Below are 25,380 nucleotides of genomic sequence, written 5' to 3'. Positions count from 1 at the left end.
AAATAAATACATTTCTTAATTGTTTCCTTTTATTATATAGAAAGATAATTGAATTTGTATACTGTGTACTCTTCAATGTTGCTAAATTCACATACAGTTTTTATAGCTTTTTGTAGATGCCTTTGGGTTTCCTCAATATACTATAATATCATTGTCCAATTAAGTTAAATATTTTCTTTGTAAACCTTAAACATATTATTTTTTATCTTGCTTTTGCACTAGGTCATCAAAGACAATGTTGAACAAAGGGAATGAGAGTGGACATCATTGCCTTGTTACCAATTTTAGTGGAAAACATCCAATATTCCACAATTAAGCCTGATGTTATTTGTAGGATTTTCATTGATGGTCTTTATTCATTTGTAGAAATATTCTATTCCTTGTTTTCCGGTGATTATTTTAAAGAAGTGTCAACTGATGATAATTTTTTTTTGCATGTATTGAGATGATATAATTTTCTCCTTTATTTTGTTAATCAGGTGTTCTGCATTGATTGGTTTTCAAATATTAAACATATTCCTGGGATAAATCTACATTGGCAATGACATTTTATCTTTCTTACATATGTTTGTCTTCCATTTGCTAATATTTCATATATGATTTTTGCATCTATGCTCATAAGTGAGATTGGCCTATACTTTTCCTTAAGTTTGTCAAGTTTTAGTTTTTAGCATTGTGCTGGCTTCAGATAAGCAGTTGGAAAGATTTTCTTTTTTTCTTTTTTCTATTCCCTGAAGCTGTTTGCGTAAGATTAATGTTATTTCCTCTTTAAATGTTTGATAGGATTAATCAGTGAAGTTATTTGAAGCCTGCAGTTTTCTTGTTGTGGGTAATTTTTTTTTTTAAAGATTTTATTTATTTATTTATTTAAGAGAGATACAGAGAGAAAGCAGAGGGAGAAGCAGGCCCCTGTTGAGCAGGGAGCCCATCTGGGGGCTGGATCCCAGGATTCTGGGATCAAGAACCAAGCCAAAGGCAGATGTTTAACTGAGTGAGCCACCTAGGCGCCCATGGGTATTTAATTTTGAATTGAAATTTTTTTAAAAGATAGGAAGGTATTTATATTTTCCAGTGTGTTTGGTGTCAGTTTTTATAATTTTTTTCTTTCAAGAAGTCTCTTTATTTTACTGATTCCGTCAATTTATAGGCATATAGTTGTTCCTAGTCTTTATTATTTTAATGTTTATAGAAAATTCGTAGTAATGCCCTCTTTTTCATTTGTTATTTACTTTTTTTCTTCTTGATCAGTCTTTCTAGGGTTTTACAGATCTTAGTAGTTTCTTTGAAGTTGTGATATTGATTAAAGATTAAGTAAAGATCTTGTGTTTTTGTTGATCTACTCTATTGTTTGCCCTCTATTTCACTCACTTTTGTCTTTATTCCCTTCCTTCTGTTTACTTTGTGTTACACTGTTCTTTTTTAGTGCTTCATCAAAGTTTAGATGATTGATTTGATATAATTCCTTTTCTAATATATGCACTTATGTTCCAAATTTTCCCTTAAATACTCTTTAAGCAACATCTTACAAATTTTGGTATTTTGTGTTTATACTTTCAGTTCAAAAATATTTTAAAACTGGGGTGCCTGGGTGGCTCAGTGGGTTAAAGCCTCTGCCTTCGGCTCAGGTCATGATCCCAGTGTCCTGGGATTGAGCCCTGCATCAGGCTCTCTGCTCAGCAGGGAGCCTGCTTCCCTTCCTCTCTCTCTGCCTGCCTCTCTGCCTACTTGTGATCTCTGTCAAATAAATAAATAAAATCTTTAAAAAAAATATTTTAAAACTGAGGCACCTGTTGCTCGGTGGGTTGTCTGCTTCTCCCTCTCCTCTGCTCGTGCTCTCTCTATTTCTCTCTCGCTTACTCTCTCTCAAAAAAATAAATGAAATCTTTAAAAAAAATCTTTAAAGTTTCCCTGTGATTTGTTTTTTAAGTCATGAGATTCCTAGTTTCCAAATATTTGGGGATTTTAAGACATATTTCTGTTAATAATTTCTAACTTAATTTTTTTTTGACCAGAGAACATATTCTGCTTGATTTCAGTCCTTTAGAATCCATTATACATGTGAATATTCCATGTCTACTTTTAAAAAAGGCATATTTTCCTTTGATTGGTGTAGGCATCTATTGACTTCAGTTAGGTCAATTTGGTGAAGAGAGTTGCTTAACAGTTTTATACACAACAATTTCTGTCTATTTATTTAATCAGTTACTGAGGAGAAATGATGAATCCCCAGCTATGATTGTAGGTTTGTCTGTTTCTTTCCTTCATTTCCTTTTTTGCTTTCTATATTTTGAATATCTCTTATTAGGTCTGTACTTGTATAGGATTTTTATACCTTTCTGATAAAGTGATTCTTTTATAATTTAGAACTGCCTATCTCCTTGTTTTGAAGTCTACTTTATCTTATAGTTACATCAGCTTTCTTGAGGTTAGGGTTTTGATAAAATTATTTTTCCCTTCTTTTACTTTCAAAACTTGCAGCTCTTATAAACAACATATAGTTGGGTCTTTTTTTTTTATATCTCATTTCACAAGTTCTGCCTTTTTGTGGGGGGCTTTGCTCCATTTACATTGGTGTTTGTTCCATTTACATTTAGCATAATATAATCATTGATATAGTTAGGTTTACATCTATCATTTTTTTTCAGTTTGCCCTTCTGTTCTTTTTTCCACTATTTCTCTTTTCCGTCCTTTAAGAAAAACAAATATATTTTAATATTCTATTTTATCTTCTCTTTGGCTACTTAACTACATCTCTGTTTTATTTATTTATTTTTTAGTAGTTCTAGAGATTATAATATGCATCTATAATTCTCATAATCTACTTTTAATTATTGTACCATTTCTCTTATAATGAAAGAAACTTATAACATTATAACATTATGTCTTTCCCATCCTTTGTTACTATTGTCATATATTTTTCTTCTACATGTTGTAAACACCATAATACAGTTAGTTATTAATTCAAAAATTAAATGAACTCAGGGATTTTAAGAAAAGACAAAATAATCTTTTATATTTACCCATATATTTATTCTTTCCAGTGTTTTTCATTCTTACTATATATCTAAATGTCCGTCTGGTATTACTTCCTTCAGCTTATAAACCTCCTTTACTGTATCTTGTTGACAGGTCTGCCAACAACAAATTTACTTACCTTTATTTTTTAGGTTTGTTTTTTTTTTTAATGACTGTATTTATTTATTTATTTGACAGAGAGAGACACAGCGAGAGAGGGAACACAAGCGGGGGAGTGGAAGAGGGAATGGGAGAGGAAGTGGGAGAGGGAGAAGCAGGCTTCCTGCTGAGCAGGAAACCCAATGAAGGGCTTGATCCCAGGACTCTGGGATCATGACTTGAGCTGAAGGGAGACAATGCATGAGCAACCCAGGAGCCCCTATTTATCTTTATTTTAAAATATTTTTACTAAATGTAGAACTCTAGCTTTTCCTATTCTTTGCAGTCCATCCATCTATAGAAGGGCCACTTTTTTTATGGTTTTCTTCTTTTTTTTTTTTTTAAATCCCCTACGTTCATCTGTTTTGTTTCTTAAATTCCACATATGAGTGAAATCATATGGCATTTGTTTTTCTCTCACCTATTTCCCCCTTAACATAATACACTCTAGCTCCATCCACATCATTGCAAATGCAAGATTTCATTCTATTTGATGGCTGAGTAATATTCCACTGTACATATATACCGCTTCTTTATCCATTCATCCATTGATAGACATTTGGGCTCTTTCCATAATTTGGCTATTGTTGGTGTTATAAACATTGGGGTGCATGTATCCCTTTGAATCAGTATTTTTGTGTCATTTGGGCAAATCCCTAGTAATGCTGGACCTAGTAATTGCTGGACCATAGGGTAGTTCTATTTTTATTTTTTCTATTCTGTTTTTATTTCTATTTCTGTTTTATTTCTATTCTATTTTTAACTTTTTGAGGAACCTCCATACTGTTTTCCATACTCCATACTGTTTTCCACAGTGGCTGTATCAGTTTATATTCCCATAAGCAGTGTAAGAAACTTCCCTTTTCTCTATATCCTTGCTTGTTGTTTCCTGTGTTAATTTTAGTCATTCTGACAGGTGTGAGGTGATATCTCTTTAAAGTTTAGTTTTGACTCGTATTTCCCTGATAATGAGTGATGTTGAGTATCTTTTCATGTGTCTGTTAGCCATCTGGATGTCTCCTTTGGAAAAATGTCTATTCATGTCTTCTGTTCATTTTTTAACTAGATTATTTGTTTTTTTGGGGTGTTGAATTTTATAAGTTATTTATAGATTTTTGGATATTAACCCTTAATCATAGATGTCGTTTGTGAATATCTTCTCCCATTCTGAAGGTTTTCTTTTAGTTTTGTTTCCTTCACTGTTCGTATGCTTACTTATTATTAGTGTATCTTCTTTTGTGAACTGTTTATTCAGTTTTTTTGCCCATATTTTTATTGGGTTGTTTGCTTTATCATTGAGTTTTTAGAACTTTAAAAGTATATTTCAGACACAAATCCCTTATAAGATGTATGCATTGCAAATATTCTCTCCTGGTCTGTGGCGTAACTTTTCATTCTCATAACAGTGTCATTTGAAGAGTAGAAATTTTTACTTTTAAAGAAGTCCAATGTAGTCATATGTTCTTGTATGAAGTATGTTATTGGTATGTTATTTAAAAACCTTTTGTGTAATCCAGTGTCACAAAAATCTCCTTTTTTCTAAATTTATAATTTTAGATTTTATTATATTTATTTTTTAATTTTATTTTATAATTTTAGATTTTATATTAAGGCTCATGATCTATTTATAAGTTAATTAAAAAAATTACCACAAAGTATTGATCAAAATTAATTTTTTACACAAGGATATCCAATTGTTTAAATACCACTTGTAGGAAAGATTCTCGTTTCTCTACTTACTTGCCTTTGCACCTCTGTCAAAAATCAGCTGTTCATATATGTGTGGGTGTATTTCTGAAGTCTCTATTAAGTTTCATTGATCTATTTGTGTTTGGACCAACATTAAACTATTCATTAATGCCAATTTTTTTTTTTTTTAAAGTCTTGAAACAAGGTGGTATTGGTCTTCCAACATTTTTCCTTTTCAGAAGCTGTTTGGCTCCAAATCTTTTGCCTTTCTGTATGGACTTTAGAATCAGTTTGTCAATTTCTATTAAAAGCCTCCTTGGCGCCTGGATGGCTCAGGTGGTTGGATGTCTGCCTTTGGCAAAGGTCACGATCCCAGGGTCTTGGGATTGAGTCCTGCATTGGGCTCCTTGCTTGGCAGGGAGGCTGCTTCTTCCTCTGCCTGCAGCTCCCCCTGCTTGTGCTCTTTCCCTCTCTGTCAAATAAATGGATAAAATCTTTAAAAAAAAAAAAAAAGTCTCCTCGATTTTTATTGAAATTGTATTGAATTACAGATCAATTTGGAGAGAATTGACATCTTAATATTGAGCCTTCTGAAACATTAACATGGTGTAATTCTTCATTTTTGGGGGGTATTCTTTAACTTCTCTCAGCAATGTTTTCTGGTTTTCAGTGTATAGATCTTTTATATCTGTTGTCTTACTACAGCTAAGTGTTTCATATATTTGATGCCATTATAAATGATATTTTCAAATTTCAATTTCAGGTTGTTGTTGTGGGTATGTAGAAATAAAATGATTTTTGTACATTGACCATATATCCTACACTTTGTTAAACTCATTTATTAATTTTAGAAGTTTTCTGTAGATTTCTTTAAATTTTCTTTATAGATGATAATGTCATCTATGAAAAAAGATGAATTAATTTCTTTTCCAATCTGGATAACTTTTTTTCCTTGTCTGGGTACACTGGCTAGAATTTCCAGTACAATGATAGCCAGAAGTGAATGTGAATTAGAAGTTTTTCCTAGTCTGGCTGTAGGGAATAGGCACTATTTCCTTAGGGTGCTGGGCACTGTTTCCTTTAATCCTTCGGATGGCTCTTTCCCTGATTAGTTCATCATAATTACGTGCTGATCAGTACTTTGTTGAGGAGGAAACTCTGTAGGTTTCTGGATTCCTCTTTGTAAACTCTAGCTGCTTTCATTTCCCTGGTTTCTCATCTCCATCTCTTCAACTCCAGGAGTCAACAGATTTCCTCCTAGGTTTCCCCTCTTCCTTTGCTGCAGTCTAGAAATTCTTGGGGCAGTAAACATGTAGTTTTAGGGTTCACTTTTTAAATATCCCATTTGTCAGAGATTATTGTATTTCATTGCCTGATGTTCTGTGTCTTAAAAAAAACATAGTTTCATTTATTATGTCTGTTTTGTTTGTTTATTTCAGGCTAGAGGTTAAGTGGGCCTGTTTTTCTGCTTTCTTCTCTCTGAAGAGTAAGTCTAAAACATTGTCTATTTTCTTCTTATTCCCACAAAGCTTCACTTTGTGGAAAACACATTTAAGGAAAACACATTTAAGGAAAACTTAAATGTTTCCTCTCAGATAGGCCCTTCTGTCATAACACTCTCAAAAATACATTCACCTTTTCCCCCTTATCTCATTTTTCTCCTTGATAGCATTGCTATCTTTTTTTTCAAATGTAACAATACATCTATGGATTCTTTATATGTTTTCTAGTATAAATTGAGGAAAGAGAACATAATTATTTCACTCATCATTATATATCTAGTGCCTAGAAAAATGTATGACACAGAAGATGCTTAATATTTTTTTTGAATGAATGAGCCTTTCCCATTTATTATTTACCATAATTTTTGCTCATATTTGTTCCTTGGGCATTCCTTCTTTTCTTATTCTTTGTTTTACTCCTCCATTTTTGATGTTTTCCAATTATTTTTTTTAAATATTTATTTGCCTCTATTTGCTAGTTCTTTCTTATTCTTATCTTCCCCTTTTCTTTAAATTTTATTTATGCTTCTATTTGTGTTTCCAGCATCTATTACCATTTCCTACACTCTGGAAAAAAACCCATGCAGTGAAAGCAGGAAAATATCTATAGATAGATTTGAGATTACATTACTAGGAATTGATGTGCAAGCAAGTTTGGCTGGCAATATTCTACAATAAGCCCACTTTTAAAAACTCCTTTTTGTTCAAACAGGATACTACTGTTCTCTAACTAGCAAAATTTCTATCATTTTCACAAGTAGGAAAAACAGACTATGAGGCAGTTGACTGGGTATGAGTCTTACCATAGACTGGTTGTGATTCTAAAGTTATGTAACCTCTTTGTGGCTTCGTTTTGTCTTTTATAATAATAATAATGTCTATTATTTACAGAAATGTTTTTAAAAACATTAACCAAGAAAAATTCCATAAGTGTCTAAGGGAGGTAGGGACTATGAATTTTTACTTTATATAGGAGAAAAAAGAAACTCAGAGAAGTTAAGTGACTTGCCAGAGATTTCAGATGTAATGAGTAGTTTATTAGAAAAAGTAGAACTTGGTATAACACTTCTGACCCTATGCCTGTTGCTCTTTCCAAATCATTTCACTGGCTTCACAATCATAGTCTGTCAAATACAGAGGCTTCCTTTGAGCCATAGAGTTTTATTATTCTATGATGTGAAAGATTTGCAGATGGAATAAGGTTTTGGTGGGGGGAGTTACTTGGAACCTAAACTACAATACAAAATGATCTGTGAAAGAGCCCAGGACAAGACTGAAATTGAGGTGTTTCTCTAGAAATGAAAAGTATAAAATTCAAAATAGAATGTAGATCACTTTGAGAGCAAAACTGATATAACAAAATATAAAAGCCGGATTTCAGAGATCACCTTGTCCAGTCTCCTCAATTTTGAGAAATAATTTTGAATTGTTTCATTTTTGAATATATTATTTTATTGATTGTGGATAAAAACTGGAAAAAAAGTGGTTCCTGATTATAGTATAATGCAATTAATTTCCAATGACCCTGAAACTTTCAGATACTTAGAGACACTGAATAATACAAAGGAAAGCCTATGAAGTCTGTTTTGCATAAGATAGGTGTAAGTTTAATTCCCACTAATTGTAACTTTGGGAAATTAATATCTTTTGACTTCATTTTTGTCATCTGTAGAGGAATCTACAGATAACTCTATGCCTTAAAGGGTTACAATGACCATTAAATAATATAACACAGTCAAATTGCTGAGCACAACCCTAGAATAGAATAGACACTCAAAGGAAGTGGGTTAAGTTTCCCCAAATAGGGACAATGCAGATATGCTTTCCTGAAAATTAGGAAACAATTCATGAAATTGGCCAAATAGTCTCTATTATAATAAAAAGGAACTATAAAGATGTAATCAGGTTATATGATTAAATAAATTAAAAGAAATTTTTCATAAAATTAATCTTTAAGACATATTCTAAGATATACCATTAAGTCATTAATTAGTCCCTTATCAAAATATAGGATACTGATTATCAAGAGAAGACTTAAAAGAAATTTGATTTCAAATCTCATGGCTTGTCTGAACTCCTAGGGAGCTTACTGGTAGAGACATAGAGGATCTTTTAATGGTCTTTTAAGTACTTGATTTTACTTCTGTCTTAACACTTCAGATCTTTGCTTAGAAGAAATTATGATCTGTTTTGCAGAATTCCAGTGAACCCAGTAACTACAGAAGCTATTTCTGCTCTCACTTGTCAAACCTGAAAAATCCTCTGGCTATTCACATGAGCAAAAAGAGCCAGCTAAGTGCTCTGTCCTAACCATAATTTAGTTACTGAGCACATATTTGTGCCAGGTGTAGAGGGTATAAAGAATTTGAGATCTACTCTTCAGGTTCTTGCCATGCATTTGGAAAGGTAGAACATATGCATAAAAATAACTAAACATACAAATCAATTTATGCTAAGTACTAACTGGTTCACATACTTCCACATACAAGCTTATACACTATAGAAATTTAAATAAAGGAACTGGCACAGCAGGGCTCTGATGGCAGCAGGAAATGTTTACAAATGTTTACAAACTTTAGAGCAGGGCATTTCCAGAGAGGAGATGATGATATGAATAAATTATAAGAGTAGCAAGATATATATATTTGGCTTAAGGGGAGTGTTTTTATGGAAGAATAGTAGGAAATTCATTTGAAAATGTAGATAGGAATTATATTTTAGAGTACCTTGAATGTTTAAAAACTTTGCTTTTTAAATCCGAAGGCAGTATAAGATTATTGAAGGGTTAGAAGTAAGTGAGCCTGTCTTAGAATTTCTTTAACCTTTATATCATGGTTGATACTGTAGAATTCTGATTAAAAGCCTGCTCCTGCTTCTTGTCCTCAGTATACAATTTCTCTTCTTACTATAAAAACGTTACATGTTTATTATAGAAATACCAGAAAATACATAAAATTTAAAACAAGAACTTTGTAAAATCCACAATCTCATGTTTGGAAACTTTTTCTATTTGTATAGATGGATTCTCTCTCTCTATCACACACACACACACACACACACACACACACAATGTTGGGGGCATCTAACCTTGAGAAGGCTAAACTGGGATTCAGAAGCTCAAGTATGCATGTTAAACCACCTGGAGACTCCGTACAGGAAAAGTTTTGGCTGAAACTTTTTATGTGGCAGGAAATGGGTTTGAAAGAATAGAATTAGGGTAGAAGTCAACTAATTTTTTATGTAAAGAGAAATTAGTAAGAATTTTGAGTATCATGGGTCATATGATTTCTGTTCAACTCTACCATTGTAGTGTGGATGTAGCTATAGGTAGTATGTAAAATATCAGTGTGGCTGTGCTCCAATAAAGTTTTATTTATGGAAACTGAAATTTCATGTAATTTTCAGGTGTCAAGAAATATTATAATACCTAACAGGTTCTGTTTTAGAAGAAGCAGAAGTCAACATAGATATCAGTGTTCTATCACAATTCCAAAGGAGCAGAGACAGTGAAAAGCATCCCAAAAGGGGGTATTCTGCTAGAGTAGAAAATTAGAGGATACTGATGATGAAGAATAAGGCACCCTATGGGCATTCCCAGAAATATGTTAAGGATTTCACAGGGATTGAGTATCTTTAGCTACAGGAAGATAATGTTTTAGGTTATTATAAGCGATGTGATCCCATTAATCATCTACAAACTGGTGAGGTGAAGTCTGAAGAAATTCAAGATACAAATAATATGTATATGTGTGTGTATGTGTGTACACATATATATATTTTGTACAAATATGAAGCCATCGTATATATTATTAAGCAACCTGGTTTTTTAAAACATAACATTGATCAGTATATTGTAAATGTCTTCTCATCAATGAATGTTTGCCCCTAATATCATTAGTATCATTTGCACCTACAGTCATACCTTCATTCTCCATTCTTTCCGCACTAGTTTATAGAATTGCTTACTTCACCATCTTCAAATTTGCATTTTCTACCATGATAAATGTTAATATTATTGACTTTTTAGTTTGTGATTTTTAATTCCCCAACTTCATAGTGTTTGGTACCTAAAGTCACTATAGAAATGTGTGTTTGAGTATTCTATTTTAATAAAAAGCATCAACATTTGGAATACTTAGCTAATTCTAAGAAATCTAATTCCTTAGAAAAAGAAAACATTGTGGCCCTTGTTAGAACACTTTTATAAAATGGCCAGAGGCGCAAGGTTTCCAAAACAAGAAAGCAATCAATTGTTACTGATACTGGAATGTCACGCTTACTGCTTGTAAGGATATCATGGCTCTTCCTCCTCAAAACAAAAGATAGGGAGGGACTCTTGAACTAAGAGAATGTGGTCTGCATGGTTTGAAATAAACACTGGAGTAATGGGTGTGAATAAATGGATATATGACATTAGCTATTTGAAGTATTTACATACTTGTTAAAATTATCAGGTTGCACTTCCATAACAAAACAAAAATTTGCATGCATGCTGAATGTGTTTTTAAAAACACATTACTAAGCACAGATGTATGGGTTTAACCAGGCATTAAGACTTAAAAAGCTATTTGCCTAACCTTTATAGAACTTACTCTGATAAGAAGTACGGATCCGTTTCGTTAAATCAGGATAAAGGTTAGACAGGCCACGCATGCAAAAGTTGTCTTTGGAACATGCCAGAACATCAGCATCAGCAGCAGGCAGAGGAAAGAGAGAAAAATAGTCTAAAGTGAAAGGAAGTGATATCATACCAGAATCTAGAACAGCCAAGATGAAGAAATTGCAGCAAGTTTAGGTAATCAAATTAGAAAAGAGATATTAAAAAATAAATCAGTTAGAAAGAGGTGATAGATGAATGATGAGAGTATTGTAATAATTTTATTTAATCAAATATCCTGTAAGAATAGATGTCATATTTTATTTTTATAACACAAAGTGAGTACTCATTGTAGTGTGTTTATACACTAAATATGAACAAAGTTTATGATTTTATCTTTTTTCCTGATTTTAAAGTCATCAAAATTCTAAGCTCTAATCGTAATTAAGTCTCAATAAGTTTAAATTAAGTAATAGTTTTATGATGCTTGTCACAATATATACCTTGTCATCCCATTGTGTATATCCAGTAAGTAACTTAGATGTTGTCATAGGATCCACAGCTTTTTAAATTCAGTTTTTGCTTTCAGTATACAAATGTTGCCTCCTATCCCCTAATATCTTCCTATCCTAGAGTCCATAAACTTTAAAAAAATCAATGTTCTCTTTCCCAGTCAATGGGGGAATCTTATGGTATATGCACACGCAATTTCTCTTATTCTGCCTTCTTTTCAAAAGTCAGAAATAGTAGAGGCAGAACCTATCGAATTTGAACTTTCTAGCATTCCTAAAATATTGCTAAAAGCTGAGATCCCTAATAAAAAACAGAGACTCCAATTTATGAAGGAGAAATTTTGTGCTTCTGAAAAGGGTCTAATTTAGCAATGTGGAAAGAGTTGATGTTTATTAAAAAAAAAAAAGTTAACAAAAAGGGAGAATTTCAGTATGTCAAGTTAATTTTTCATTAGTCAAAAAGAAACTTATAACATTCCAATGTTAAGTTTGGCACATTTGATATTTAGAAAATAACAGCTACTATCATGTTATGTTTCTAGTTTAAAACATTTTTTACATTAGTATATTTAATAAAGGCTTTAATAATCAACTGATTTTTAAAAATCAACTGATTAAAAAAGCAAAATCTAATAGAACAAAACACATAATACTATAGATGTATTTCCATCTGCAAATCTTTGGGCTCAACTAATTTTTTTATTAACTATAGTATGTCAGTGGACAGAAGATATACAAAATTTTGTCTGTTTACAAAGTCAACTATTTAGATAAATATTGAAATTTCAGTTAACGTTGGATAATTTAGCATATCAGAATTTGACATTATATAGAAAATATTTCTGCTTACATCTTAATTAACCTTATATGTTTTTCTTTTATAGTTAAACAAATTTATTGATCCTGTCAAGCAAACTATTACCTTTCATAGCATTTTAAAATGTTAATAATGTTTTCTGCATTTGTGAAAATGCCTCCAAGAAAATCACCATCCTACAAGGAAAGGTGACAGCTAAAATACAGAGTTTAAAAAATTAAAACTAGTGAAATACTTAAAATTATATTTTTGAAGAGTCCAGTATATTTGGAGAAAATTATCCTGTTAAATACAACCACTGCAAACAAAATTTTCAACTACAGAACCTGATTTTCATAACATTTTTATATTTATTTTCTCTTATTTCTTAGGAATTCAACCTAAGAAACTTGAGATGCTTCCTAACTTTGACAACAAATTGAAGTTTAAACACTTCCTTTACCCTGTCAAATATTCTCACTATATTTCTGCCCAAATTTACTTACATATTATAAATTGTGTTGAATTTATGTTGCCATGCATTTGAACAGTATCATAGGAAAAAAGATAAGAAATCTAAAGGTAAAAAAACAGATGAACTAATCAAGTTCATAACCATTTTGTTTTATCTCCTACCTGCAATGAACTGCTTGTTTTTTCGAGGAGACCGTGGTTGACGTTGGTATAGGTCACTTGATTTATATAGGTCAATGGTCCCCATGCTTAACAGTACTGTCTTCTGTATAAAATCCACCACAGCCAACCCATTGCAGTTCCCAAATGCAACTCTGAGAGAAAAAAAAAAAAATGCAACTAGAATGTATCACAGCAATCATTATTATTTTTATCTTTGAATAAAAATAAGATAATTAGAGAGTAATGCCTTAGGGTTGGGGAGGTTAGATCATGATTGGTATAATGTCAGGAAGGATATCATGCCTTTACATAGGATAGGTTATCTTATATAGTAGCCATGACCACTGCAGTCATAGTTTATTTTATATCATTATATATATATATATATTATTTTATATTAGTTATCAATTTTATTAGTTAAGTAGTGATTTCCCAATCTGCTCTTAAACTTGGCCTTATATTTTTATAGTAGAATCATATAAAGTCTTTTTGCTATGCAATGGGGAAATACATCAAGAAATGGCACACTTTAATAGCTATAGATCGTTAGGTATGTAATTAGATGCCTTTTTAAAATAAAATTAGAATTGTTAAGCTCCAAGTTATGTCTCTTCTTAAACAGAGAGTATGTATTTAACACAAAATGTTATATAACTTTTTATATCTAAGGTTTTGATACCATAGTAGATATAAATAGATACAATTTTCATTCACAAAAAATTAAAATTTTCTTACTCTCTATTCTTTATTTGTCCTACTTATTAAAAGACAAACACACTTTGATTAATTTCTTCTGAGAAATTAAAACAGCTCTACTAAGCAGGCATTTTAAAGAATTATTTATTTATTTGAGACAGAGAGAACACAAGCAGAAGGGACAGAGGGGAAGGAAGAGAGATCATAAGAAGACTCCATGCTTGGTGCAGAGCTGGATGTGGGGCTCGATCTTATACCCTGAGGTCATGACCTAAGCTGAAACCAAGAGTTGGTCACTTAACCAACTGTGCCACCTAGGTATTTTAATTCAAACTAATTTTCCTAACTTAGTGAATGGAGAGATTTCCCAGGCTAGAGCACAGGAAGATGAAACATCAGTGGTCATGTTGAATTGAGGAGAAAGAGATCAGAGTCTGATAATGTGAAAGCAGCCAGAATTTAAAATATAGAGAAATGAGAGCTGCATAGAAAGAGTACACCAGAGAGATTTATAGAATAGTTCTCTCAAGTATCCATGTAAAGTAACTACTCCAGGCTCAGGAAAGAATCACCAAAGAGATAAAGCTGAACAATTCCCAAAGCTTACACAAGGCTGAAAATATTTCATGTTACTACCAGCCAAACTGCCGAGATCTTCTAATACATAAAAAAACCCCAGATATAAGTAGTATCACTTTAGTAGTGGGGACAAATTAGCCATGAACTACAGGCTCTTCTGAACCCCACCCTAAAAAAAGCTTAGAAACATGATTCTAAATAACATAACTGCCTTCCAGAAAAATCTCCAACACTATTAAAAAGAATCAACAAAATACCACCATAATGTAAAATTTACAATGTCCTCTATATAACAAGTAGCAGGCATATATAGAATTAAGAAAACATGACTGGTAACCAGAGGGAAAAAAAATCAACAGAAATGAAACATATGACAAAAGTAGCAAACAAGGATATTAAAAATACTTAATAAATAGGGGCACCTGGGTTGCTCAGTCAGTTAAGCGTCTGCCTTTGGCTTAGGTCATGATCTTGGGGTCCTGGGATTTAGCCCTGTGTCAGGCTCCCTGCTCAGTAGGGAGTTTGTTTTTCCCTCTTCCTCTGCTCCTCCCTGCCCTGTTTGTTTCTTCTCTCTCTCTCTCAGATAAATAAATAAAATCTTAAAAAATATATATTGCAGGTATTTGAGAAGGGGGAAGAAAACCTACTCTAGAGCTATAGGAATAAAACAGACTGGTATTGAAATAAAGATAAAAAATAAATTTTAATGAAATAGAAGAGTGGCCATAAACACACATAAATGGTCATCTGATACTTGACAAAAGTGCCATGACAATTCAGAAGAAAGAGATCCTTTTTGATAAATGATGTGAAACAATTAGATTTATATTTGTATTCCACCTCTCCACATTTTAAGTATATGTCATATTTTGCATTTTCTTATTTTGTGTATCTCTTAAGTAATTATTACAGATACAATTGGTTTTACTACTTTGTCTTTTAACCTTTATGCTAGCTTTGTAAGTGGTTGATCTACTACCTTTACTGTATCTTTGCTTTTACCTGTGAGGTATTATCTTTCATAATTTTTTACTTCTAGTTATGGCCATTTCTTTTCTTAAAGAAGTCCCCTTAACTTTTCTTATATGGCCAGGTCAGTGGTGATGAACTCCTTTAACTTTTGTCTGGGAAATTCTTTATTTCTCCTTCAACTCTGAATGAAAACTGCTAGATAGAGTATTCTTGGTTGTATGTATTTTTCCTTTCCACTCATTGAATATGTCATGCCACTATCTTCTGGCCTGCAAGGTTTTTGCTGAACTATCACCTCATAACCTTATGGGGGTTCCTTTGTACATAACTAGTTACTTTTCTTTTGCTGCTTTTGAACACTACATCAAAAACTAATGATGTACTATATACTGGGTAATTGAACATTAAAAAAAAAAAAGCCCCATAGGAAGTTGCTAACAATTGGTGCAGTTGGCCTTGAGATGGAAACTATTTCCTACCCTGTAAACCCTAAGATAATGTTAATAAATGTACCCAATTAACTGTGCCTAAACAAACAAACAAACAAAACCCTCTATTTATATCTACTATGGTATCAAAACCCCCCAAATTTTGACATTTATTATTATGTGTCTTAGTGTAGGCCTCTTTGGGTTCTTCTTGTTTGGAGTTCTCTGTGAGATTTAGACATGAACATCTGTTTCCTTCCTCCGGTTAGGGAAGTTTTCAGCTATTTCGTCAATTAAATTTTCTGCCCCTTCCCCTCATTCTTCTTCTGTAGCCCTTATAATATGAATGTTAGTACCCCTGAAGTCACAGAGGTCTCTTATACTATTCTCAATTTAAATTTCTTTTTTCTTTTTGATGTTCAGCTTAGGTGATTTCCAGTACCCTATTTTCTAGATCACTAATTTGTACTTCTTCAGCATCTTATCTGCTGTTGATTCCCTTGAGTGTATTTTTCATTTCAGTTTTTATATCCTTCAGTACTGATTAGCTCTCCTTTATATTTTCTATCTGTCTGTTGAGGCCTCCGTGTTCATCTATTCTTTCCTCAAGTTTGGTTAGCATCTTTATGACCATAATTTTGAACTTTTTATTAGGTAGATTCCTTATCTCAGTTTCATTTAGCTCTTTCTCTGAAGTTTGTCTATTCTTTCATTTGGAATATATTCTTCTCTCTCCTCATCCTGCTTGAATTTGTGTGTTTGTTTCTACATATTAGGTAGATCAGCTGTATCTCCCAGTTGTGAAGGAGTAGCCTTAGGTAGATTCCCTGTGTGGCCCAGAAGTACAAGCCCACCTGTTCACCAGAACCAGGTGCTCTGGGGTATCCCCTATGTGGGTTCTGTATTTCATTCTGTTGTGGCTGGGCTGCAGCTGCTATGGGTGTACTGGTATGTGGGCTGACCCTTGACATACCTGGCTGAGAGGCTGAAGGCTGAGAGGCCTTCTGTGAATTTGTTTTTGGGGGTGGTCATGGGGGGCAGGACTAGCTTCTCTTATGTTTGACTGCAAGTTCTGGCCATGACTGTTGCAGCTGCCCTGGTGGATAGGCCCATAGGGAAACACCTGGGTGGAATGAGTAATGTTAACAAGGTAGATGGAGAGTATCAGAAATGGTGTCTACCTGTACCAGGCTAGTTAGGTAGAGGAATATGAAAAAGTGCATCTATTCCTAAAGAAAGTTGCTACAGATACTGTCTCTCCAGCACACATAGTAAAATTAGTCAATAAATCTCCTTCAAGTAGGACCCAGGTTCCTTTTAAACAGCTACCTCTCTGTTGGGTCTTGGTGTAAATGAGTTGGTGCACAGGCTCTTTATGAGCAGAGTCTCATTTTCCTACAGCCCCATAGCTCTCCCAGAGTTAAACTTCGCTAATTTTCAAAGCCAGATGTTATGGGATCACATCTTCCCAGTGCAGGTCCTCAGGGCAGAGATGCCTAATGTGGTGCCTTAACACTTACCTTCTCAGGGAGTACCCCTGCCTTTGTGATATCCTTGCCACGTGTGGGTTACTATACTGGGGATATAGGTCTTGAGGTCTGCATCTCTTCCCCTCTTCCTGTCTCCGTGTGGCTTTTCTTTTATAGCCTCAACTGTGTAAGAGTTATTCTTCTAGTCTTCCGGTCATTCTCAGAGAGCATTGTCCTATATATAGTCATGATTTTAATGTGTCCACGGAGAACTTAAACTCAGAACCTTTCTACTCTGCCATCTTGATTTTCTCCTCATCTATAAATTTTTTGTATTTGTTAGATAAAATCACTCTATTATCCATTTACTTTGTATTCAATAAATAATGTTTAGTAATTATGTCTTCAAGCTATTATTTTATGGGTGGTTAATGAAGCACTATCCTTTCTAGCCCTGGGATAGTACACTATTTTATGTTTTTCTACATCCTAGATAAGGTGCCATTGATTAAAAACTCCTCAATTATTCTATTTGGATATGTCAGGTGTATCCTGCCCTGAGCCTAAAAGTTAAATTTTATTTTATTTTTATTTTTTAAGTAAGCTCTATGCTTAATGTGGAGCTTGACCACACAACCCTGAGATCAAGAGTCACATGCTCTACTGAGTCAGCCAGGTGCCCATAAAAGTTACATCTTATATGTGTTAATACATTTAATCCTTTCAACATTTTATCTCATTTTACTGATATGGAAGTTGAGCACAGAAACTTTAACTTTTCTAAGATTTAACAGCTAGAAAACAGAATTAAGATTTGAATCCCAAAGAATCTGACTCTAGCATTCAAGCTCTTTAACTCTGTACTTGATTAACGCTGTACTAAAGAAACAGAGCTTCCACTAAGCCTAACCATCAAACTTTATGGCTCTGTATACTCTGGAAATTATGGGAGGAAGAATAGCTCATGATAATAGAACATAATTGCTTTTATCTTTGGAATAAAAGTAAAATATTCACATTTAATCTTCTCACTAGATTCATCAATTACTTTGATTTCTCACCCTGTTTTTTCTCCACACATTTTGTTCTGTTACTTGCTGCATTCTATCAGTTTTGATATTTACACTTTCAAATGACTTTCAAGTCATTGGTCACATACCATAGGTCCAAGATTTTCTAAGCATTTCTGGTTTCTGATGATTCTCACCAATTCACATTGCCAAGTCCCGAAGGAAAGTATGTTCAGAGGTACAAAGCAAACTTTTTTTTTTAAGTTTTTTTTTTTTAATTTTAAAAATTAAAGTATTTTTACTTTAACAATTTCAACAATAAATATAAGATGAAAGTCCCCTTAATTGGCCCACTGTATGCCAATCCCTCTTTCAAAAATGGTTGCTGTTAACAATTATACCCTTTTTGCCCTTTTCCCATGTTTTAACAAGCATATATTTGTTCTTTCTTTTTTTTTTTTAAAGATTTTATTTATTTATTTGACAGAGAGAGATCATAAGTAGGCAGAGAGGCAGGCAGAGAGAGAGGAGGAAGCAGGCTCCCCGCTCAGCAGAGAGAGCCCGATGCGGGGCTCAATCCCAGGACCCTGGGATCATGACCTGAGCCGAAGGCAGAGGCTTTAACCCACTGAGCCACCCAGGTGCCCCAGCATATATTTGTTCTATAAATTTCTTATTTTCACAAAAATGTCAAAGACATATTTCCTTGTCTGTGTTCTTTAACTATTGCATTGTATTCTAAAGTACAGAAGTAGCATATTTTTAAAAAGAGCATCTTCTTATTTATGGACATTTATATAGGTTCTAAATGTTTCGTTATTATGTGTAATATAGAACATCCTTCTACAAACTGTGCATAAGTTAGAGTCTTTAGAAATTATAAAAATTGCACTAAGATTAGAATTTTAGGGTTAAAAGATATGCTTAGTTTTATTTTAAAAGATAAAATGTATAAAAGAGAATTCATTTCCTCATATCGTTAACAGAAAATATTAACAATATTTAAAAATTCTCCCATATAATGGATAAAAATTGCTATTCTATTGTCTCCATTTTTAAAAATTTGTTACTAGTGAAGTTATAAATTTTTTCATATTTATTAGCCATTTGTATTTCTTCTCTGAATTGCCTGTACCGTTTGTTTATTTTTTTTCTTATCAATTTGTAGGCATTTAAAAAATATACTCTGATGTTTATAGCATATTACAGATAAGCAATATTGCATAGTATAAATAATATCCTGTACCTTTTTTTTTTAACTTTATAGATGTCTTGGTAATTATTCTATGTAAATTCATAGGACACGAACTTTTTAAAATAACTCCACAATATTTATGTGTAATCTGATTTATTTACCTAGAATTTTATTAATAGACAATAGGTTGCTTCCAGTTTTTTGTTATTAACAACACAACAATGAATAGTCTTTATAAGTTACTTGCACTAATGGAATATTGAATATGAGCATACTTATGAGATAAATTTCTAGAAATGAAATTACTCAATTTGCAAAAATCTTATAATTTACTTTTTTATTCAAGTGAGACATTCATAAAGTATACATAATTGTACACTTGAGTAAATTATCATAAAGTGAACAATCCCACATAACCACCACTATGTCAATAAATAGTATGTTACAAACAGCTGCCTCATGCTTCTGCCAATTATTTCTTCTCTTTTCTCTCCCCAAATCTGACTTTCTACACCAGTTTTCCTTGTTTATGATAGTTGTTTTGCTTTTTTCATATATAGTTACATGTAAATGTAGGTTTTCACTTTAATTGCTGTAGAATTCAAATGGATATGTTAACAATTTATTTAATCTACTCTGATGGACATATTTTATTATAGTTTGGGGCTATTATAATATAATACTGCCATTGCAAATAATGCTACTGTCTTTTGAAACACATGGGCTTGCTTTTCATTGGGTATATACCCAGAAATGAAACTTCTGGGTTGCAGTGTATGCCAACATATTATATGCTAAGATGGAGTAAATAATGCTAACAATTTTATCAAGGAGATTTGACAATTTATCCTCTTAACAGAAATGTATGCGAGTTCCTGCTACCCAGTGTCTTTGCAAACTCTACCAACATTACTAATGGGGTTGTGTACCTTTTCGTATATATATGAAAATATATTTGCCATTTATGTATCTTTCTTCAGGACATACTCAAATTTCTTCTGCATTTTTTCTATTATTTGAGTTTTCCTTATTGATGATTCATGAGACTCTTTTCACACTCTGCATATGAATGAGTCTGCTGTCAGATATAATTAATCCAAATATCTCTTTCTGTCCTGCCATTTCACTCTCTTAATGATGCCCTTTTTTCTAAAACGTTCTTAATGTTTTTCTTTATGGTTAATACTTTTTGAGTATTGTTGAAGAAATATTTTCTTAACACAAGTGTAATGAGATATTCTCCTATAATACCTCCTAGAATCTTTGTGTATAGTTGGAAAGAAGAGTCAAATTTCAGTTTTTCTATATAATTTTTCAATTGGCTTTGTAGTATTTATTGGGGGGAAACCTGTCATTTCCTCTATTGCTCTGCAGAACCAATTTGGCTAAATACCTGGATCTCTTTCTGCACTCTTTCTTCTGTGCATTGGTCTTTTTGTCTAGTTCCCCTGTGCCAATAAAAACACTGTCATAACTAATATATCTTTATTTTAATCTTGTTTTCCAATAGAACAATCTTCTAATTCTGTTTTTCTTTAGTACTGTCTTAGCTAGTGTGGTCCTTTGCAATTCTCTAAATTTTAGAACCAGTTTTAAACTTACAGGGGAAAAAACCTGCTAAAGTTTATATTGGCATTGTGGTAAATCTATAGATCATTTTGTGAAAACCCGATAGCTTTGAGCTATTACTGAATTTTATATTCCATGATTTAGGTTCTTTAATTTCTCTTAAGTTTTGTAGTTTTCTGTGTAGAGATCTTGATCATTGTTTATTAGGTATAGTCCTAGGTATTTTATTATTTTTATTTTATTATAAATGGAATCTTTATACAATTTTAGTTTCTATTTTTTTCAGTGTATGGAAATGTAATTTATTTTTACATTGACTTCATACCCAGCAATCTTATTAAAATTATTAGTAATTTTAATAATTTATCTGTAAAGTATTTAAATGATTTACATAAATAATCATTTCTTTCCATTTCTTTTTTTCTAATCTATGTAATTTTGATTTATTTTCCTTTCTGTACTGGTCTGGCTAAGACTTACAGTACACTGTGAATAGAGGTGGTGATAGCAGTTATCCTTGTCCTGTTTTTATCTCAGAGGTAAACCTTTCAACATTTTACTGTGAGATATGAATGATATTTGCCGCCATGTATCAGGTTAACAAAATTTCCTCTTGTTATAGCTAATTTTTCTTTTTAAATCATGAATAGATTATAAATTTTACCAAATGTTTTTGCTTTTTGCATTTCATGGCTCACTTATATGGTTTTCTATTTTATCCTTTAATGTGATGAATTGCATCAATTCGTTTCAAATATTAAAAAAGCCTTGCATTCCTGGCATAAACCAAATATGATTATAATATGTAATTATTTTATTACTAGATTTATTTATATCTTGGCTGGGATTTTTACACCTATATTAATGTTGCACTTTTAGTAATGGTCTCTTCAAATTTTGGCATCAGACTATGCTGGCCCATAAAGAGATGAATACGACATTTTCTTTCTCAGTTCTCAGAAAGATTTTATGTAATATTGGTATTATTTATTTCTTAAAATTTTGCAGGGATGTATGTAAGTAGCTACTTAAGCTAGAGTTTTTTGGTGGTCCAAACTGTCTATGAGAAAGGTGTCCAAGCTGTCTTTCTCATGTAAGATTGGTTCTTCAGAGGTTCTATAGTGACTGTCACCCCCAGTTATTTTATGTTGAAAACATGCTCTCTAACATATTAAACAACTTTCAGCTTCTGAACCTGGTGATATACTTTCCTAGCCTCTTAATTTTATCATTCCTTGCCTTTATAGGCCAATCTTTTGAGTACAGAACCCTGAAAATAGCTTGAGGTCAGTCATTGGCCATAACTACTTGGACTATATTCTTGCAAACATGTATTCTTGCCATATCAAATAATGGGATTTTTGACTGTCCCACACTTCCATCCTTTCCACCATTCATTAAAGGGGGGTTTCTGTCAGTTTTCCTACCAAACAAGTTTTCAGTTAAGAACAAGTGCCCCTTATGTATATTCACCATTAGATTTAGCTTAGGAGAAGACTGGTAAGTATAGAAGTAGAGCCAAATATATTTTAAAAAATGTATTATTTGATAAAAGATGATACCAAATTTTGAGGAAAAAGATGAAGTATTCAGGAAGTGGTGTTGGCTACAACTCTTAATCATGTGGAAAGAAAGTTTAATCCCTATTTCATACTGTATACATAAATAAATGCTAGATAGAAGAAATACTTAAATATTTAAAAAATAAATATGTTAAAAGAGAATATAAAAAGGGAGGAAAGCTTTTCTAAGTATTACACAAAATCCAGAGCCATAAAAATGGAGTTATTTAAAAAAATTTTTTTTAATTTATGCATGGAAAAAAACATCCTAAATATCCTCATAAACAAAAGCAGGGAAAATACTGGCAAGTTACATCACATAGAAAGCTAACTTTCCTACTTTGTGAATAGTTTTCACAAATCTATAAGAGAAATATCAACAACTCTGCAGAAAAATGGACAAAGACTATAAAAAGTAATGTCTATAGTACAGAAAAATATGTTCAAATTCACTTAAGATATGAGAAAATTCTACTTATATACTTCTTAAGAAAATGTTTGGTTATACACCATTGTTAAAAAGGTAATGGAAGACAACCTGAGGGTTTCGAAGGGGTGGGGGGTGGGAGGTTGGGGGAACCAGGTGGTGGATACTAGGGAGGGCACAGATTGCATGGAGCACTGGGTGTGGTGAAAAAACAATGAATACTGTTACGCTGAAAAGAAATAAAACATTAAGAAAAAAAAAGGTAATGGAAGATCAGGCATTCTTAAAACACTGTTGGTCGGAGTATAATTTGGCACAACTTCTATGAAGGACTACAATCTGGAAATAAGGATTAATTACAATTAAATTAGCTTTTAAAGGGAATACAACCCAACTTTCAAAGAATGTCTGATTGGATTATGTTATTCTCAGCTTTCAATTTCCTCTTAGTTTAGTCTGTTATAGGAAATGTGAATACTTTCCGGAAGATAATAACATCACTTAGAACCTGAAATCATCTTTATAATATTTATTTATTTATTTATATATGATGTTATATAAATTCATATAATGTTCCATGAAAAAATTAGAAACAAAACCAGAAAGCAAATCTGGGATACATGAAGATAATATGATCAAAACCCAAGACAAATAAACTAGATACCACATAGGGAGTTATCAAACACATATTTAAAGAAACTATATTCAGCATGTTCAAGGAAATGAAGGACAAGAGTAATAATTTAGGAAGATAACAAGAAGCTTTAAAAAGGGCCAAATGAAAGGCATAGAACTGAAAAATAACTGAAACTGAACTCCACGGGTAGATATAGCATCAGATTAGAAACAGTTGAAGAGAGAATCATGAACTCTAAAAGACAAGTCAGAAGAAAGTATCCAAGTTGAAGCACAAAGAGGAAAGGAATAGAAAATCAACAAAAAAAGTATGTGTATTAACATCCTAAAAACCTCCTCACATTAAAAGTGGGAATATTATCACAAGTTTGACTTCAAGCAAGAACAAATAATCATAGGTTTTATTTACATTATTATTATTCTTATACCATTTTCAATCAAGTTAAAATCTAAGTAAGGGTTTCTTCCCATTTTTAGGACTTAGGTATTTTAAAAAGAAACATCTAAGTATATCAAATATATTAAATAATACAAATTAGAATGTTTAACTACTTACATTCCATATGCTGAGCTTACAGCAAGACTAGTAATCTGTTGGGGAGGCTCACCATCCACCCACACCAACTGAATAACAAGCTCTGCTTGATATCCTGGAGGCATCCGCACTGGTCGTGTCTTAACACTAAAAAAAGAGAAAAACTAGTTCTATAATATACAGTTTAAATAAGTATGCTCATGATTATCTTCAGAATTTATACAGAATCTTCCTACAGAAATATACAATACCAGGCCCTGAGGACAATACAGAGGTAGACAGTGTCTTCTAGCTTTTTAAAAACATATAAGTTTGCTTAGTTTTTCTTTAAGTAGCTTTTTTTTTTTTTTAAAGATTTTATTTATTTATTTGACAGAGAGAGATCACAGTAGACAGAGAGGCAGGCAGAGAGAGAGAGAGGGAAGCAGGCTCCCTGCTGAGCAGAGAGCCCGATGCAGGACTTGATCCCAGGACCCCGGGATCATGACCTGAGCTGAAGGCAGCGGCTTAACCCACTGAGCCACCCAGGCGCCCTTTAAGTAGCTTTTCAATTAGTCAAGGCCACGACTTCAAAAGGCCTTATATTATATAACATAATATAGTATAATTAGTATTTATTTATTATTTGTTCTTATGAGGATAGTGTTTTAAATTATTTTTATTATTTATTTTCTTACATAGTATTTGGCACACATATGTAAGTTATAATGCATGACAATAAAAAGAATGACCATTAATCTACCACTGAACTTAAGAGTTCAACGTGTCCAAGCAGGGGTGTCTTGGTGGCTCAGTCAGTTAAGCGTCTAATTCTTTTTTTTTTTTTTTAATATTTTTATTTATTTATTTGACAAGTAGGCAGAGAGGAGGAAGCAGGCTCCCTGCTGAGCAGAGAGCCTGATGCGGGGTTCGATCCCAGGACCCTGAGATCATGACCCAACCCAAAGGCAGAGGCTTAACCCACTGAGCCACCCAGGCGCCACAAGTGTCTAATTCTTAATTTCGGCTCAGGTCATGACCTCAAGGTCATGGGGTTGAGCCCCACATCAAACTCCATGCTCAGTAGGGAGTCTGCTTGAGATTCTCTCCCTCTGCATCTCCCTTTAAAAAAAGGAGTTCAGCATGTCGAAAACCTGAATTCCTGCTCATCCCTATAAGTTTGATTGACCTATAGCATTATCTATTCCGGTTAATAACAACTTGTATCTTTCCAGTTGTTCAATTTACAAGAACCTTAAAATCATACTACTGTCCTTCTCTTGTATCTTACATCTACGCAATCATCAAATGCTGTTTGTGCCACCTTCAAAATATATCCAGAATCTGAGCACCTTTTTAAGATTAATTTATTTAAATTCAATTTAATTAACATATACTGTTTTATTAGTTTCAGAGG

The 25,380-nt window shown here is 32.7% G+C and overlaps 1 protein-coding gene across 1 annotated transcript in view; it reads right to left on the bottom strand.

Moving 5' to 3' along the window:
- Positions 1-25,380, bottom strand: part of STXBP5L (syntaxin binding protein 5L) — a 408,526-nt gene that overhangs the window by 84,906 nt on the left and 298,240 nt on the right. Inside the window, exons 18-20 of the mRNA XM_080822438.1 lie at positions 24,006-24,131; positions 12,907-13,058; positions 10,958-11,089 (exon numbers count right to left, since the gene is read on the bottom strand). Coding sequence (XP_080678564.1) covers positions 10,958-11,089; positions 12,907-13,058; positions 24,006-24,131 — 410 coding nt within the window. The remainder of the gene's footprint in view (positions 1-10,957; positions 11,090-12,906; positions 13,059-24,005; positions 24,132-25,380) is intronic.

Source organism: Martes martes (genome assembly GCF_963455335.1).
Source record: "Martes martes genome assembly, chromosome: 1".
Classification (NCBI taxonomy): domain Eukaryota; kingdom Metazoa; phylum Chordata; class Mammalia; order Carnivora; family Mustelidae; genus Martes; species Martes martes.
This window is presented reverse-complemented; position numbering and strand designations above follow the sequence as displayed.